At 37.6% G+C, this 18,434-nt stretch overlaps 1 protein-coding gene across 2 annotated transcripts in view; it reads left to right on the plus strand.

Annotated features, from left to right (window-relative positions):
• Positions 1 to 6,394, plus strand: part of LOC141512683 (uricase-like) — a 120,699-nt gene extending 114,305 nt beyond the window's left edge. For both annotated transcript variants that reach the window (XM_074221801.1, XM_074221802.1), the window contains exons 7-8: positions 184 to 267; positions 5,567 to 6,394. In XM_074221801.1, the coding sequence (XP_074077902.1) occupies positions 184 to 267; positions 5,567 to 5,641 (159 nt within the window). In that variant the 3' untranslated portion in view covers positions 5,642 to 6,394. The remainder of the gene's footprint in view (positions 1 to 183; positions 268 to 5,566) is intronic.
• The last annotated feature ends 12,040 nt before the right edge of the window (positions 6,395 to 18,434 follow it).

Raw genomic sequence — 18,434 nt, forward strand, 5'->3', positions numbered from 1 at the left:
TTGCCAAAAAAACAAACAAACACCAAAAGGTCAGATTATGACTGAAATGACTTAACAATAAGTTAGAGCGATAAACAGGAACAATTTAGCTGGGGTGGGGAGGAAGGGAATAAGATAAAGTGGGGTTAGATGGAGGTTCAAAATAATCACACTCCATGATCTGTTTTATGGAACTGATTTCAGATAGAAGATATGGAAATCAGCCTCCCTAACATCCACTACTTCAACATTGACATGTCCAAAATGGGGCTGATCAACAAAGATGAGGTAAGAAAACTATTAATGGGCTTGGCATATAGCTACTCTCAATAGCCAGCTATATTCCCCACTCTAAGTTTTTAGAGCAGAAAACTGTCTACCATCTTAGCAGCTCTTGGGTCTTCCTAGGTGATAGCTAATTAGAAATTTCCCATCAGAGCCCTTCAAGGTTTCAAGGATTGGATAGTCTAAAAGAGGACAGAAGATTGGATCTTAAGAGGGGAGGTGAAGAGATAAAAGTGGGAAAAGAGAACAGAAGGAGTTCAAAGGTACGAAGCTCTCAGGGAGACTTCCTTGAGAAGCATTATCTTCCCTCATGTCAATACATTATTCTTCCTCAACCAATAAGAAGTCTTATTGATTAGGAACCAACAAGTCCAGTAGCAAGGAAGTTTTTTAGGGCAGATGAAAGGACATTCATTTTTCTAACTAGAATTACAGAAGGTGGGATGAAGATGCTCCCTTCCACTCATGTTGTCTGGTTTTAGAAAAGCAGCTAAATTGTGAGAGGGTTTCTTATTTATTTATTTGTTTGTTTATCCCCATTTCTCTTTTTAAGTAGAAAAACAATTAAATCATTTAATTATTTGACTACAAATCCCAGGGATATTTTTAATGGTATTGGAATCATGAGCAGTTATTCCCCGGTGCTAAAGGACTGAGATGGTAGGGAAAGGAAATGAAAAGGGGGAGGCACAGTTCTGATCACTGGCAGTTTCTTATCATCAGTATTCCATGGGCAACATTTCTCTTAAATTGTTCTTTTCCCAATTTTATGAATGCATTTTTAAAAATTTGGAGTTTTAATTAATATGATTATATTGATTAACTACATAAAATATCCCTGCATCCATACACACACTTGTATGTATATTTTTTGGACTTCACCATCCATTTCATGCACAAGGGGAAGCTCCTACTGTAAGAATTTTTTCCACTAATTTAATTTGGAAACTCATCTGTAACTTAGAGTCTTACAGAGTTGCCTGGGGTATTGAGAAGTTAAGTGACTTCACCATGATCATACACTCAACATTGTCACAGGTAGGATGTGAACCCAGATATTTCTGCCTTCAAGGCTAACCCATTATCCACTATTCCATGGTGTCTCTTCTGTGCATCTATGTTTGAAAGCATAGATATGTGTTTCCATAAATACATGGAAACTAAAATGTTATGAGATCTCCTATCTTTTGAGTTCAAAAGATCCAAAGCCCTCATTAGGAGTATGAAGAAACCAGGACCTAAATAGATTAAACAATTTGTCCAGGATCTTTTAGGAAGTTAGTGACAGAGCTGAGATCCAAGCCCCTCTTTTTTGAGCCAAATCCAGAACCCATAATGACCAGGCAGTGTACATGATTTTGGTCAAAGATTGAAAATCTGCTTAGATGCTGGAATTTTTCTAAAGATTCTATAGACTCTAGATTACATATGCTTTTCTTTATACCCTTTCTTTTCTTGATACCCTTGCCAATTTCTCCAAGTTGCCTCTTCTTATACCCTTCCCTATGCCCCATCTCACAGGACAGATGCCCAAAGGATGGTTCTCTTAGGATCAAAATATTTTGTATGTCTGCATCACTAGAAACATAGTTCTTGAGTCCTTGCTGGCGTGCTTAGCTTTTATAGTCAGCCAGAGGACAAAATAGCTCAAAAACATTAAGAAAAAAATTCAAAAAGGAAGCTGATCGAGAGTATATATACTGACATTTCTCCTCTGCTGAGAAAAACAAATGAGTCTCCCCGGGCTCTCAAGATCACAGGGTAATAAAGGCTTCTAAAAGGGTTGACCAGGTGTACCTACCTCCTTAAGTCTCCCATTCTGGGAACACCCACAGCTCCAGGAGCATCCCAGTGCTACAATAATGTTAGTGAAAAGTGTTCCCAAGATGGGCTCAGGGGAGTATGCTATTTTAGTTATCTGATATAATAATAAAATGATAATTATATAATATAATAATAATATAATAATATAAATGGAGAATGCCTTTCTTTTCCCTCTACCCCCCTGGTACTATTATTTAGGTGAAAGACCACTAGGAGGCAAAAGATCTGGGTTCTTTGCATCAAATTTTTCTTGAAATATCTAAATAACTTTGAGGAGGAATTTAACCACTCTTAATTCTCAATTCCCTCATCCACAAAGTGGAGGGGATTAGACTCTATCTTAGGTTCTAAATTTTAGCAATTCTATTAGGAGGGAGCCTCAGGTCACTGATGCAAACGTATCTCTGTGGCATTTTTTTCTGTGATCAAAATTAAACTGATTCTGTGCCCTCCATGGTCGTTTTTTCGGTACCTCCTCATTTTTTCCACATCATCTCTGGGACTGAGGAGACTACAGAAAATGAGTAAGATGAAAAGAGAAAGGTAAAGGATGATTTTGAAAAGAAAAAACAAAGGGAATAGGATGAGGAAAGGCAAGCAAAATAACCCACATGTGAGGTTCTGCAAATATTTCACTTCAAATAATTTCTCATTTATCCAGAGTTTGCTTATCTTACAATTCCATTCTCAGGAACAGAGTAGAAAAGATCTCTGAGCTGGTAGAATAGAGGATACCAAGTCTATGTGCTTAATATTCATGTGCTTTGCTCCACAGGAAAACCCTGTCAGCCCCTCACTTGGGGTCTATTCATTCTTCCTTTATAGGCAATTCTAACAAATTCATTTATCTAGGTTTTCTGCACTAGTTAAATCAGAAGCGGGGAATTAGAATGAGAAGAGGGCCCTATGAATTGGCAGTGGCAAGAAAGGGCAACTGTGAGGAAGACAGGGAGAGAAAGCATCCTAAAAAAAAACCAAGAGAGAATTCTGAAAGCATAGCCTTCAAGAGAGCTATAGCAAAGGGGCAAGCAATACTGGAAAGTGTCACTCTTTATGACAAACTATACTAATTATCATAATGATGGCCTTAAGTCTTTGATGAAATGTTAAATTATCTTCAAGATGCCAGATGGGTGATATGAGGACTGTGTTGATCCTCCTGGAATTTTAAATGTAGAGATGGTTAGGGCAGGGGCTGTTGAATTTTTTGACTTCTGGGTGGCCTCACAATGGATAAAGACCATTAGAGGGTGGGTTCCCTGAGGGCAGGGACTGTCATCTCTTTTTTAGTACAAAACATAGTCTGGATTAATGTTTATTGATTGATTTGGGTTGAATTAAAAGCCCCAATGCAAATCTTCAAGTATAGCAAGAATTTGATAGAACAAGGGTAAGAACTGTATTATAGAATGAAAAGGTGACAGTCATCTCAATCTATTAAGTCTCTCCTCTTTCCACTCAAACTACCAAAGTCATATTCCTAAAGTACAGTACTGCTCAAACTTCAAGGAGCTCTCTTGGATCTCCCCCTTCACTCTAGGATAAAAGACAAATGCCTCAATTGGGTGTTTAAAGCCTCCAACAGTGTGGGTCCAGGGTTTTCCTCTCCAGGTTTATTGTACGTATATCACTCTCCTGCATGAACTCAACCATCTAGCCAAAGTGGCCAATGACCTGTTCCCCAACATGCAACACTCCATTCCTTCCAGTCTCTCCCCTATGCCTGATTTCATATACTTCTATCTCACCTCCACCTCATGGAAGTAGAGCCGTTCGATGGTGCAGTCCTTGGAGTCAGGAAGACTGGAGTTTAAATTTAGCCTCAGACACTGGACACTAATTAGCTGTGTGACCTTGAGCAAGTCACTTGACCCTGATTCCCTTGCATCCAGGACTATCTCCAGTCATCCTGATTCATAGCTGGCCATTGGACCCAGATGACTCTGGAGGAGAAAGTGAGGCTGGGGACTTAGCATAGTACCTTCTCACTCAAATCTAATTCATGTGCTTGTCATGACATCACCTCCCTGATATCATGGTCTTCTTTGAGAATGAAGGAGAGGGGGCAGCTAGGTGGTGTAGTGGATAGAGCATTGGCCCTGGAGTCAGAAGTACCTAATTACCTAGCTGTATGGCCTTGGGCAAGCCACTTTAACCACATTTGCCTTGCAAAATTCTAAAACAAACAAACAAGCAAAAAAACAAATGCAGCCTCAGACACTTAATAATTACCTAGCTGTGTGGCCTTGGGCAAGTCACTTAGCCCCATTACCTTGCCAAAAAAAAAAAACCCTAAGGGAAAAAAAGAATGAAGGACAAACATCACCTCATGCAAACCTAACTTCCTTCTAAGCTCAGCTCAGAGATGGCTTCTACTCCTTCAGTAACTTCCTCAAAATAGTTTTGAGCATATTTTCTAAATAGTTTCTATAGGGGTGGTGTGTATGTATGTATGTATGTATGTATGTATGTATGTGTGTGTCTTTGTGCCCTGAGCTGCTTTTTTTTTTTCTCTCTCCTCCCCAATAGAATGTAAACTCTTTGAGGGCAGGAACTGTATAATTTTGGAAACCCCATACCTACCTCACTACCTGGGATATAACAAGAGATTCATAATTGCTTGTTGGATTGTGCCAAATGTGTGTTGTTGAAAAAGTAAGGGTTCACCATAACCCTGAAATATTCTCTTTTGAAGGCAGAGTTACTTGAAAAAGGAAGCTAATCTTTGAGTGATGGAAAAACCAGTGAAGATCTTGGAAAAGAGATAATAAAATATATCTCCTCTTTCATATCAAAAAGCTGAGAGACTGTGAGAACAGAATATTGGTTAGCTTGTCAAACAAGGGTTCTGTATCAGATGCTTTTGTCACAAGACAGGTGGAAAATGATTGGAAAGGAAAGAGAAAAAACATAAATATAAGACTTAAAAAAAAAAAAGAGGGTGAGTAATTGTAGTATCCTGGAAAGAAAACTGACTCTGTAGTGAGAGGACCTGGGCTCAAATTCTGCCTCTGATGTTTAGTACCTATGCAATCTTGAACAAATCACAACCTCAGTAAGAGTCTCAGTTTACTCAAAAGTAAACCAAGGGGGAGGGCCTCTGAATTTCCTTCTAGTTCTAGATCTATGAGTCTATGTAACTTGGAAGAAAAGGTAAAATGTTTTTTAAATTGTGTTATGGAGAACAGGGTGAGGGAGTTCAACTTGAAATATATAGAAAAGTGGAATATTCAGAATATCTCAGTTTCTAACAATGACATGTATGTATAAACAAATGCACACATGTTCATATATGTATGTTTGTACATATGCATAAATAAAATTAAGGGCATTCTATTTGCCTGTATGTTCACTACATATATATATATATATGATTTATGTGCATTTGTTTTTACTATTTCCATAATATAAATTAATAAAACACAAATAAATGACTAGATGCCTATTTCCCTCAAGCTAATGTTGATTCTATCCATAGGTTCTGCTCCCTACTGACAACCCATATGGCAAAATTACTGGTACGGTCCAAAGGAAGTTGTCTTCAAAGTTGTAACTCATTTTTGCCAGTCATTGAAAGCCATCCTTCTGCCTAAGAGATGTCAGCTTGTTGGATTGGTATCGGGTGTCATAGCAAAAGCTATCCTTGCTTGCTAAGTACCAAGTTAATTTATAGGGTATATTTTCTTCCCCAATTCAATCATTTCTCTCTACTGGATCTACCTCACTGAGATGTTCTATGGATGAACTCATCAGGGGCTGCAACATGCTTTGCAAAAAAACAGAATGTTCTATGAAAGCAATGATAATTAACCATAGATCAACTTTCCCTTTGGGTCAGCTTGTGCTTTCTCAGATTCCTGGAGCATTCAAATCAAATCATTAAGAAACTAATAATAAATTATAAAGATGCAAAAATCAATTAATTAAACTCTGAGTTAGAGAGGAAAATATCCAATAATGTTTTTGTGCATGTAATGGTGAATTTCTCTTATGTATGATGCAGATAATTTAATGATAGAATCACAGCAAAAATTCATTACCAGGGTAACTTCAATTAGTGTCTGAGTACCGCAAATCTGTAAGCACAATGGAGTCCATGGAGTCCTGAGAACTCATATGCCTATTTTAATGACATATTTGTGATTCTATGCCTCGACAATATGTTGGGTTTTAATTTTTTGCAGTCTACAAATAATGATGATCACATAAAGGGTCTGGAGGGAATAGTCAGATTGTTTCTCTTTTAATCATTGAATCACTATGTACAAAAGAACTACACTTAATAAACACTAATTATTTCAAGACCTATTGGGGGTTTTGTTCTTGTCTTTTTAATGATCAAGTAGTAAAAATGACTATGGTTTCTATAATGTTTTTGACACTTTAGAAACTGAATTATGAGAAATATAATAGATTGTCCAAAGAATCTTTCTTTGTTCAGAAAATTATCTGATGTTTTTGAAAGGTATGATTTTCCTGTTTTATTCTCTAAAATTTCATTCCTTGCTCTACTTTCTATCTTTCCACATCACCAGATTTGAGGAGATGAGATTCCAGGAACTTTTGAGGATATAATAAAATGAGTCTCTATTGACAAAATCTTCTTAAAGAAGTTTAGTATCCAAAGGGGGAAGATAATTTTCAAATGAAATTCAGTACTACATTGAATCAGCATACTAAGAATAACTGTTACTTCCTATATATTGCCTCTATGTATTCAAAGGCAAGTTTCTTGAGGAAAAAATTTGTTTTAAAGAATTGCCTGGTGTAGGTGATAGAACACTGGATCTGTGGGTCCAGAAAGGAGCTGATAATTAAGGTTTTTTTTTTAAATTTATTTTCCTTCACTTGTAAAAGAAAAAAAAATATGGGGGGGTTGAACTCCATGACTTCTAAAGATCCATTGGGTCTAGACAGGAGCTGAAAGCTCAATCTCTCTTGGTTTTTCTTTCTTCACTTGTAAAAGGGGGAGATTGGATTCTATAATCTCTAAAGGAAGGTCTCTTAATAAATGCTTTTTTCATTAATTCTAGTGTTTGACTACACTTCATTTATTGCTAATTTTGTCATTTCATTCAACTAAAATGTTTGAATGATGTGGCTATAATGACTGACTTTAAATATTTAAAAGAGTATCCTGGAGGAAGATAATAATAATGTATTACTGTTAACTTTGATATACTGCTTTAAAATTAATAAAAAGACTTTAATAAATATTAATTCACTGGATACTCACAAGAACTTTGTGAGGTAAATAATATTATGATCCTCTCTTTGAGAATGAGGAACTGAGACAGAGACAGGTTATAAGATTTGCCTAGGATAATCTCATTAAGAATCAAGGACTTCCTGCCTCCTAGTGTTGGACTTTAGCCCCTGTGCTCTAATAAGGAGTAGATTCTAAAGTTCCAGTGAGCTGGGAGGGCAATAATGGGTTAAAAAGGTGTAGATAGGCAGATTGAACCTCAATAGAAGAAAAAATCCTTCACTATCTGAGAGTGACTCAAGAGGTGGTTATTTCACAATTTCTAAAAGTCTTCAAGCTAAGGTTCAATATCAACTACTCAGAGATGTGGGCAGGATCTTTAATCAGGTACAAGGTTCTTGTATCATTGCAAAAAAACTCTGATTTTTTTATGAATTTCTTAAGTTTTGGCTAGTATAACTGGGTTCCTTAAAAATAAATACCCTCTCTTATCCGTATTCCACTATGGATAAGATTATGAATTAAAGTTTAAAAGGGCCTTGGAGGTCATCAAATCCAACTCCATCATTTGACAGAAGAGAAAACCAAAGTACAATTATTTGTCCAAAATCACAAAGAAAGTTACTGGCAAAGTTGGGATTTGAATTTAATCTCGAGGCTCTAGATCCCAAATTCTTTCCTTGAAGGTTTGCAGGAATCTTTCATAGTTGTTCCGGAAAACAAGAATATAGTAGGTTTATTAGACGGGAATCTGTTAGCCCATTTTTTATCTGCATCTTTCCGCTTCTCTTGAGCTTTGGGGAAAGAAAACTGCTACTGATTTCCCATTAACTAATTGATTTGTTATCTCCTGTTGTGCATCAGTCTGGCCTCTGATCTATGAAATTTCTAAAGGATGCATTCCCATTTTCCCCTTTTCATGGAAGGTACTGAGTTTGAGCTTTTTTGATTTATTGTTTTTTCCCCCAGTTAGGATTTAAATCATGTACTGAAGAACAGGTTTTATGCTTCCCCTGTCCTTTTTACACCAGTGGCGGCAGCATTGCACTGGTAGATGGGTGGGCAGGCAAGAAATTACAATCAATCTGTAAGTTGATCCCATGTAGGAGCAGCTGTGGAAACACTTCAGCACCCAAGTCAAGAAAAAGAGACAGAGAAAATTACCTTTCTTTGAACAGGGGAACTCCTCTCACCTCTGGTGCTACTAGCACCCCAAACCAGGGATTTTCAGAAAGAAGAATTTGTTGTGATGCTTTTTTTTAAAGAGTTGCAAAACACTTTCCCTTTTTTTCTCATTACATAGTTTGTTTTTTTAAAACTGCAAATTAAATTTAACACCATAATCACAAAATTATACTCACTTATGAAATCTTTTTGTTTCCTTCTGCACTTTTAAATATTTTATTGACTTTTTTCTTTTTTTCTCACGTCTGTTACTTCTCACTCACTTCCAATTTCCACCTTCCCGCTACCCAAACAGAAGCTCTCCCTTAAAACAAACGAGTATCACTGACTCCAAGCACCCTGTCTTGTTCTATGTCAAGAGAAGTAAGGTAGGCAGGTTTCCATCATTGGTGTTTTGAAGGGGAAAAGAAGAGGAAAAAAGAGCAGGAGAAGGAGAGAGGAGAAGAAGAGGAGGAGGAAAAGAAGAAGGATCTGATGGAGAAGGAGAAGGAGGGGAAAAGAAGGAGAGGAAGGGGAAGAAGAAGGATGACTTAGAAGGAAAAAAGGAGAAAGAGGAAGAAAAAAGGAGGAGAGGGAAGAAGAGAAGGATGAAGAAAAGAAGGGAAAGGAGTCATTGTGTTGATTCAATGTCTATATCATAAGAAATGAGAAAAATAAGAAAGGAGAAGCATGAAAGACATAAATTGATGCAGATTGGAGTAAAGAGAATCTAGAAAATCATAAACACAACTGACTACTACAATGTAAATAGAAAGAATAGAAAAAAACAACTGACCTCTGTAATTATAATGAGCAAATTTGGAGTGGCCTGAATAGGCAGCTAAAGTGGCACAGTGGATTGAGCACTGGACCCAGCGTCAGGAAAACCTGAGTTTGAATCCTGCATCAGACACTTACTAAGTCTGCATCCCTAAGCAAGTCACTAAACCTTTAACTATTTCACTTTATTCATCTGTAAAAAAGGGAGAATATCAGTCCCTACTTCCCAAGCTTGTTATGACAATCCAGTGAAATAATATTCTTTTTACAAATCTCTAAGCATTCTATAAATATTCTCTATCATCATTATTATTAGAGAGCAAAAAGGAGATGATATAATAAAAGATATCAATAAACCTTTTTTAAAGAAAAAGGTTCTTTGCCATTCTAGAGACAAGACAGAAATCATTCTTTCCCCCCTATTTCAGGACCTCTTTTCTCCAGTTTCTTTGCCAAGGACTTACTGGCTCAGTCTTGAAACAATACTGGCTCCCACCCCACCTCCCCATGAGCCTTAATTGGAGAGATGTGAGCTTTCCTCTGACCCCTTCTATTTTCCCAGTTTCCTTTCCTTAAAACTCTGAGCCATGGGGAGAGCTCACAGCTGCTCTCTGATGATGCTTTCTCTTTGCATTCTCTATTGCAAAGCCATTGCCACATCTGTTCCCATAATAATGCCCCTGGAGAATCATCAGGCTTCTTTTCAAACAAGTGAATTTTATCATTTTCCTCAACTTCCATTGACTTCCTTTACCCTCTCAGATATGCACTATCACTACCCTCATCTCTCCACAGTACTGTTGTCTGAGGGTTTCTTTCTTTCTCATTTCAGCTGCATATAGCATAAACAGTCCTAATATTCTTCCTTTCTCATCACTTCCTCTGTATCAACCTCTAGGTCATATCCAACCTTTAGAATGGAAATGTGAGCACTGGGATCACAGAATCACAGATTTCCAAGTGGGAAGAAATCTGAGAGAACTTCTAATCCAACTTTCCCATCTGAAACCTGGTGTCTACAGGGAAACACCAGGTCTAGTGGATAAAATACAAGACTAGAAGTAAAGAAGAGTTGAGTTTGAATACTACTTCTGACTCTTGCTAGTTATGTAGCTCTGGGAATGTCCCAGCCCTTTATTCCCTAGACCTGTCTTACTAGCCCATTCTAGGAACCATGGTAGGGTAGCAATATGGATTTGCTTGTGGACACTTTCCTTCAATCTTAGGAGCTCAACCCAAATGCTGATTCTTCTTCCTCCCTGAAACCTTTCTTTAACCTTCTATCGGTAGCAATACTTCTCCCCTTAGTAGTTACAAAGCATTTTGCTATGATGTCCTCATGTATTTTGTTGGGTTATAGTTATTTATTTACGTGGCCTACCCCCTGCTAGATTGTAAGGATTGCGAGGGAAGGGATTATGTCTTATTCATACTTTCTGCATCCCCATAGCATGGTGTTCTGCAAAGAGGTGGTACATAATAAAATACTTGTCAAATTCAATTAAATTCCTCTTGACAATGGCAGATTCTTTTACATTATCATGAACCCTGCAGAGGTACAGAGTGTATTCTAATACCTTATTGCACATTCAGAAATAGGATTCTGGAAATAAAAGAAAAGGTGTTGAGAAGACACCTTGTCCTTTGCCTCGCCTTCAGGAAACACCACCATTAGAGCATGCTAAATCATAAGGGCTTCATCTAAAGCTTGAAGGACCCACAAATGTGACTGAACTCAATTTCCAGATCATTCCATCAATGAGTACGCATTGAGCATTTACTAGACTGAGTATTGAGGATACAAAGGCAGAAATGAAACAGTCAGTCCATCCATCTTTTAATTAAGGAATAATTCTATCTACCTACTATGGGTCAGAAACTATGCTGGATGGGCCCTGGGGATACAAATGCAAAGAATGAAATAAATCCTACTTGAAGAGAGCTTACATTATAATTTGGCAAAGTATATATACAAATGTGTATAACATATACATGAAGTTAATTGTATAAATTGTATATTATTTTATGACTATATCTATAAGTGATCAAAAGTAATTAAATACAAGTCAGATTGGGATGAAGGGCATTAACAGGTATGGAAAGGAGATACATTCTATTAGGGGAAACTAAAGCCAGGAGAAGAGATAATGATTTCTTCAAGATCACAAAGATGGTAAGTAGCAGAGTCAGGATTTAAAACAAGCTTTTCTTAACTTGGTACCCAATAGTCTTCCCACTTTCCTAGGTGGAGATTTAATTTTCTTTTGAAAGACCTATAGGGAGGAAAATTCCCTTATCCCCCCCCCCCCCCCCCCCCCCCCAGTAATTCATTCTCTTTTCTAGGGGTCAAAACAAAATGAAACAGCAGTCCTTATTTAAATCTTATCTCAATACATTTTTTTAGATTTTTTTTTTCAAGGCAAACGGGGTTAAGTGGTTTGCCCAAGGCCACACAACTAGGTAATTATTAAGTGTCTGAGACCGGATTGGAACCCAGGTACTCCTGACTCCAGGGCCGGTGCTTTATCCACTTCGCCACCTAGCCACCCTATCTCAATACATTTTAAACTCATTCTTTTTCTTTCTCTAGCAGAAGTAAAAACACACTAGTCTTCTCCCCTCTCTCCTTTCTTCTTCTTCTTTCCTCTTCTCTTCACTCCAACTACCACCATGTTTTACTATCCTCTCATTAAACCTTGTCAACAGCTTCCTATCAGTCTTCATCTTTCCAGACTCTTTCTCCTCTCATCTATCCTAATTAATCTCCCTAAAACACTGGTTTTTATCAAAAATCTTCACTAGCTCCCTATTTCTTAATGTTCAAAGTCAGCATTCCTTAACCTTACGTTTAAAGGTCTCCATAATCTGCTGGGTCATCACCAGTCATCTTGACTTTTATCTTGTCACGGAACTCTGATGATTCTGAAGGGGAGAGTGAGGCTGATGCTTTTGCCCAGCTGGACCTCACTTACATCCAATTGACTCACATACCATGAACTTCATTAGATAGGTGGTCCTCTTTGAGAATGGAAGACCAACAGCAATAACAACCACAGTTTCTCTACAATCTAAATGACCATTCCAGGTTTCTTTTGGCATGCCCAAACTTACGTTTATTGAACATTTCCCTTGCTTTTCTTCCCCCACACCTTAGCTATATGATGTCCTATGCCTGGGACATATTTCTTTCATATTTTTATTAATAGAACAATAGCAGCAGCAACAACAAGACAACAAAATTAGGAAGAGCATTTTTAAGAGATGTTGCCATACTAGATATTCCTAATCATCTCCAAGCAACATGGAACATAAAACTTTCAAAATATAGAGACCTAGGAGAAGATATCAAAATCACAGGAATGCATGGCAGGATAGCCTCAGGATTAAAAATTCGGCTAATTGAAAAAATGTTTCTTCTTTTAATTGTACAAATGTCTGCAGTTGATTGGCTGCAGAACAGGAAGAAGAGCTACTAGGATTGTACTGAGGATGTCTATAGCGGAGGAGCTTATATCTTACTATTTGTTCACTTCTTGAAAGCAGTTATTTTATCTGTTTGTGCAATAGTCAACAAGCATTTACTAACTGTTGCCTCCATGAGCTATGTACTAAGTATTGAGGACACAAAGGAAAAAAAAACCCAGTTCCTACTTTCAAGGGACTCTCATTCTAATGAGGCAAGTTGTCAACAAATCTGTACCCAGAAACTATAGACAGAATGAACAGATCACAAACCATTGAATATATTGTTACTGTTTGTCCTTCATTCTCAAAGAAGACCATGACATCAGAGAGGTGATGCCAAGACAAACATGTGAATTAGATCTGAGTGGGGGGAAGCTGGGCTAAGTCACCAGCCTCACTTTCTCCTCCAGAGTCATCTGGATCCAGTGGCCAGATATGGATCATGCCTGAAGATGACTCCAAATGTAGGAAAATCTGCCCCATTGAACATGAAGAATATTAGTAGAATAGCTGCATGTCCTGGACCTATCTGAACCTTATAAAAATGAGAATGGAATAATTATATGAGAAAAATCAAATAATAATTATTATGATACAATTTAAACAGTATTGTTTTTTATCTTTTCTGTTTTATCTTTTCCAATTATAGGCAATAACAATTTAAATTTTTTATTATTTATTTTTTCCAATTATATGTTCAGATAATTTCCAACATTCATTTTTTTTAGTTTTCTCCCTTTTCCCACCCTATTATGGCAAGTAATTTGATATAGGCTATGTACATACAGTCATGAGTAATAATAGTTTTGAGCATTCTTTTTTCTTTTTTAATTTTGAGTTTTAACTTCTCTCCCTCTTACCACCCCTGCCTTGAGAAGATAAGCAATTTGATATAGATTATATATGTACAATCAAGCTAAACTTTTTTCCATATCAGCCATATTTGTTTCAAAAAAAACAGACCCTGGGGCATTTAGGTGGCAATGGATAGAGCACCCATCCTGGAGACAGGAGTACCTGGGTTCAAATCCGGTCTCAGACACTTAATAATTACCTAGCTGTGTGGCCTTGGGCAAGCCACTTAACCCATTTGCCTTGCAAAAACCTAAAAAAAAATAGATCCCCCAAAACCAAAAACACAAGAAAAATAAAGTTTAAAAAGTCTCGATCTGCATTCATATTTGAACAGGTCTCTCTTTGGAAATGAATAATTATGTTTATCATAAGTTTTTTGGAATTGTCTTGGACCATCATTTGCAATGTACATTAGATATAGTATTTCACTTGATCCTCAAAATGACCAGTGAGGGACGATATTACAGATATATGTTTCTCATTTTACAGATGAGGGAACTAAGTCATGAAAAAAGCTCAAATGAATTGCCCATTATTTGTACTTAGTTTCCATACTGTGTCCCACCTTTCTCCTTAGATTGTGAGTTTCTTGAGAGTAGGGATTATTTTGAGCTTTCCTTGGATCCCCCATCCTTACACATAGCCTACACTTCCTAAATGACTTGCTAGGTCTTGCATTTTTTCTCATAGACCATATTGCATTACAAAAATCTTATTGAAATCGGAATCATCCTTAAAACAACACATTTCAGGGGAGGCTAGGTGACACAGTAGATAGAGCACCAGCACCCACCCTGGAGTCAGGAGTCCCTGAGTTCAAATTCAGCCTCAGACACTTAATAATAACCTAACTGTGTGGCCTTGGGCAAGCCAATTAACCCCATTGTCTTGCAAAAACCTTAATAAAAACCCCACATTTTAAATACAGCCTCATTCATGGTACCTTCTTCACTCCTCCTGGTCAGAAATGACCCTTCCTTCCTCTAACTCTTCTTAGAACTTTCTTTGTATACCATGTACACTGTCAATATTCTGTTTTATTGTGTATATAAGCCATGTAGCTATGGCTTATGTCCTTTACTGGAATGAAAGCTCCTGCAGGGTGGGATTGTGTTTTTGTGTCACCTCTGTGGACCTTTCCATGCTCAGCACAGTGCTTTGCCCCATGAAAGTGCTCCATAAATGTCTACTGAATTGATTGTTCAATAAAAAGCTTTCCAACTGGTAACCCCTTAATATCTCATAGCCAACCAACTGCAGGCATTTACACAATTAAAAGAAGAGGCCTTTTTTTCAATTAGCAGCATTTTAAATCTTTAGGCTATCTTGGCATCCACCCATACACAGCTTCTTTCTATGTGCCAAAAAAGAAAATTAACCATGGTTATGTGTGGAGAATTTACTCTCGTTTCTACCCTCCCTCTCCTTTTCAGGTCTATATTCCTTATTTCCTTAATAAACCAAATTTAACAGCCAAAGGCAGATTCCAACACAATCCATAGCCAAGAGAAAAATGGAACCCTCTACCAGTCTGCTGGAGTATTTTCAGGCACCATGCATGGAAAATGTGATTGCCATCTAGTTTTAATTATTTGAGCTCAAGGAGAGAAGACATGATGTGGATAATTCCAATCCTTGATTAATTTAAAAATCAGAGATTGTTAGAGCTAAAAGAGGTCATCATAGAAGTCATTTGATCCAGTTTCCTTATTTTTCTCTTGCTATTTCCACAAACAACATGTAATCCCTTCTCTCGGCTCGCCCCCCCCCCCCCCCCCTTAGGTCAGACCCTCACTCTAGATTAGATTATTTCAAATGGCTTCTTGGCCTCAGTCTAGTCCATTTTACACATTGCTATCCAAATGATTTTCTTTAGCTGAACATTTGACCATATGACTCCCCTACTCAATAAATCCCAGCGATTTCCTAATTATTCTAAGATAAAATATAAACTTCTTTGTTTAGTTTTTAAATCCCTACACAAGTTGGTCCCAAATTACCTTGCCAGTCTCATCAGCCGTTGTTCCCTTTTCCAATCTTTCCCAATCAGCCAAATGGTGTATGCTCTGTTTTTCCTCTATGACATTGTCTCTGTTACACTGCCTGCTCCACACCTGGAAGAGCCTCCCTCCTTAACACCCACCTCATAGAATCCTTCTAAATGTTATCTCTATGAAACTTTTCCCAAGTCCTCACCTGTTGGTGTCCTTCCTCTTCACCTATCTTGAATTTAATTACTTTGGATATGTACACACACACACACACACACACACACACACACACACACACACTCTCACGCACAAACATATGGATATAGATGCATTTATTAACTTTACGCTTATGTTGTAAGTTGTATGAGGTGTTCAGAGAATACTGGCGTTTTTTTGTATAAGAGCAGCCAAACTCTTTTCAGGGATGCACATCCACCTTTGTGCCCAACTCTGACCCTGCTCTCACCTGTCCAAGAAAGTGTAGCATGACCAGTAGCCACACCCCAGTAAATCTATCTCAGCAACATGCTAAGCCAGATTAAGGGTCATTGGCCAGTTCCAAATCTTTTGGTGAGTTAGAGGGATGTCTGATCTAAGCATGTGAAGGTTTTCCCTGGCAGAATGGCTAGATGAAAACAATTTGTACCAACAGCCATGAAGGCAGCTGAAGGAAGCATTGTGTAGCTCTTAGAGCTTGGACAGACATAGAAAAGACCAAGGTTGTCCGCTGCATCCTGGGCTATCAATAGTCATCTTGACTTTTGTATTGCCCCTGAACTTCGATGACTTGAGAAGACAGAGTACGGGTGACAATTTTGTGCAACTCTGCCTCACTTCAATCCAATTCAGGACAAGTTAAGATATCACTCTGTGATGTCATTCGTCCTCTTCAAAAATGGAGGACAAAAAGCAACAACCTGTGCTGGATATATTTTTATACTTTCTCCCCTATTAGAGTATAAGCTCAGAGATAGGGAGAATTCTTTCATTCTTTGTCCAGGAATCCTCAATGGTTACCAGCACAGTGTATCTACCCTCCCACTCCTTAAGGGGCTTAATAAATAGGGGCTTAGTAAGGGGGGCTTAATAAATTCTTTCATCGTGGAAGCTCCTTAGAGCCCATCTAGTCTACCTCATAGCCAAAATGAATCTTCACCAAAACATAATTAATGAAGCATGCTGTGGTAGAATTTGGCCTATAATGGAGGTCTCTTAAAGTTGTGTCCCAGGGTTTTTCCCACCATTCTTGCTGTAATTGGCTTTGAAATGCAATATGCTTCCTTTTTCTTGAAGAGTTGCATTTTCTTATTTCTACTTGAATTAGGTTCGTATTAAAATGAACCTATATTCTACAGGAAGAATACAAGCCGAAGGTTGGGAAGTAGCTTTCAAGCATGTGGGGGGCGGGGGGGGGGGGATAGGGAAGTCAACTTGTCATTCACAATTCAATCTGTATAAATAGCAAAGTGACAAGTTGAGAGCTGACTATATTATTAAAACAGCTGGGCCTCAGCTCAATTGGCCCAATTTAGTGAATGAAATTGCATTTGTCTTTTATTTTCATTTTTCTTTGTTTCTGACCTGTGTCCACCAAATTCACAAAGGGACCAGGGAGAAGAGACTGGTAGCCACACAAATCATTTTGAATGTTATTGAGCCTTAATAAGGAATACAGATAAGATATATTTGGAATTCAACAAGTTTCTTTAACAATTTTTTCAGTGACTTTGGGGCCAATAAAAACTCAGTTGCATTTTACTAAACACATTTTGCTTGACTGATCATAACCTTTCGTATTTCTCAGGAGCTTGGAAAGACAAGTTTTTAATTTATTTGCAAGGTACAGTTTGTAGAATTGTCCAAAAGTCTAAAAATAGAACATTAGATCCCCAGCCTGAACTTGGTCCCAGGCAGAAGGAAATTCAAACAATGAGGAATTTTCCTAGCGTTCACAAAGGGTCTTTGTTAAACACATTTCTTTTCCTGAGAAATGGAAACATCAATTGCTTGGTTTAGACTTGGCCATTGATTAAGATTACATTTCTCTAAGATGCTTTCTAAGCCTTCCACCATTTTCCATTTGCGTAGTGTTCTTCCTTAGCATTTTGACTGCTCTAGAGAAATTATTGTGATCAGAGGTACATTTAAAGGACAAATGAGGTCCTACTGTGATCTGGTTTAGTATATGATAATATTTTGCATCTCAGTTTCTCCATCTAAATAATGGAATGAAGGAAAGATAATAACACCTGCTGCCTTTCCACTTTTTCATTCAGTGTGATGATTGAAGGCAGATGAAGTAATTTGGTCTCAGAATTAAAAACCAAAAAAGGTCATCCAGGCTGAGGATGTTTAATATTATTATTTTTTGGTTAGACCTATGATTTCCCTAGTGTAAGAACTCCCTTCAAAGAACTTCTCTCTAATCTGCAATTTATAGTGGTGTCTGGGGGGCATTGATGGGATGCAAGTGAAAAGGCTTTATTTCATACTAAGCTTTGTGGGTACAAACACCATCAAAAAGAAAGACAATTTCGATTTTCAAGAAGCCTACTTTCTAAAGGAAATTGAAAGGGGATGGGAATAGTGATGAAGACAGCAGAATGAAGTATGATTGTTCTAGGCTCTTCCTCAAAATAGAGTTTCCATGAGGAACTCCCCAAAGGGAGAAAGTGGAGGGAGGGGTCAAAAAGAGAAGCCAGCAAAAAACATAGGCACTGAAAGGAGAAGCAACTTGCTCTGTCATTTAAACCCTCTTAACTTCCAGGCAGACTCTTTCCACCATTTCATACTACATTAAAAGAATCCTTATCAGAATTCCATATTTATATATGCTAATTTTAAAAGAAGATTTATCCAACACTTAGCAAACATCAATGGAAACA

The sequence above is a fragment of the Macrotis lagotis genome, chromosome 2 (assembly GCF_037893015.1).
Source record: "Macrotis lagotis isolate mMagLag1 chromosome 2, bilby.v1.9.chrom.fasta, whole genome shotgun sequence".
NCBI classification, from domain to species: Eukaryota; Metazoa; Chordata; class Mammalia; order Peramelemorphia; family Peramelidae; genus Macrotis; species Macrotis lagotis.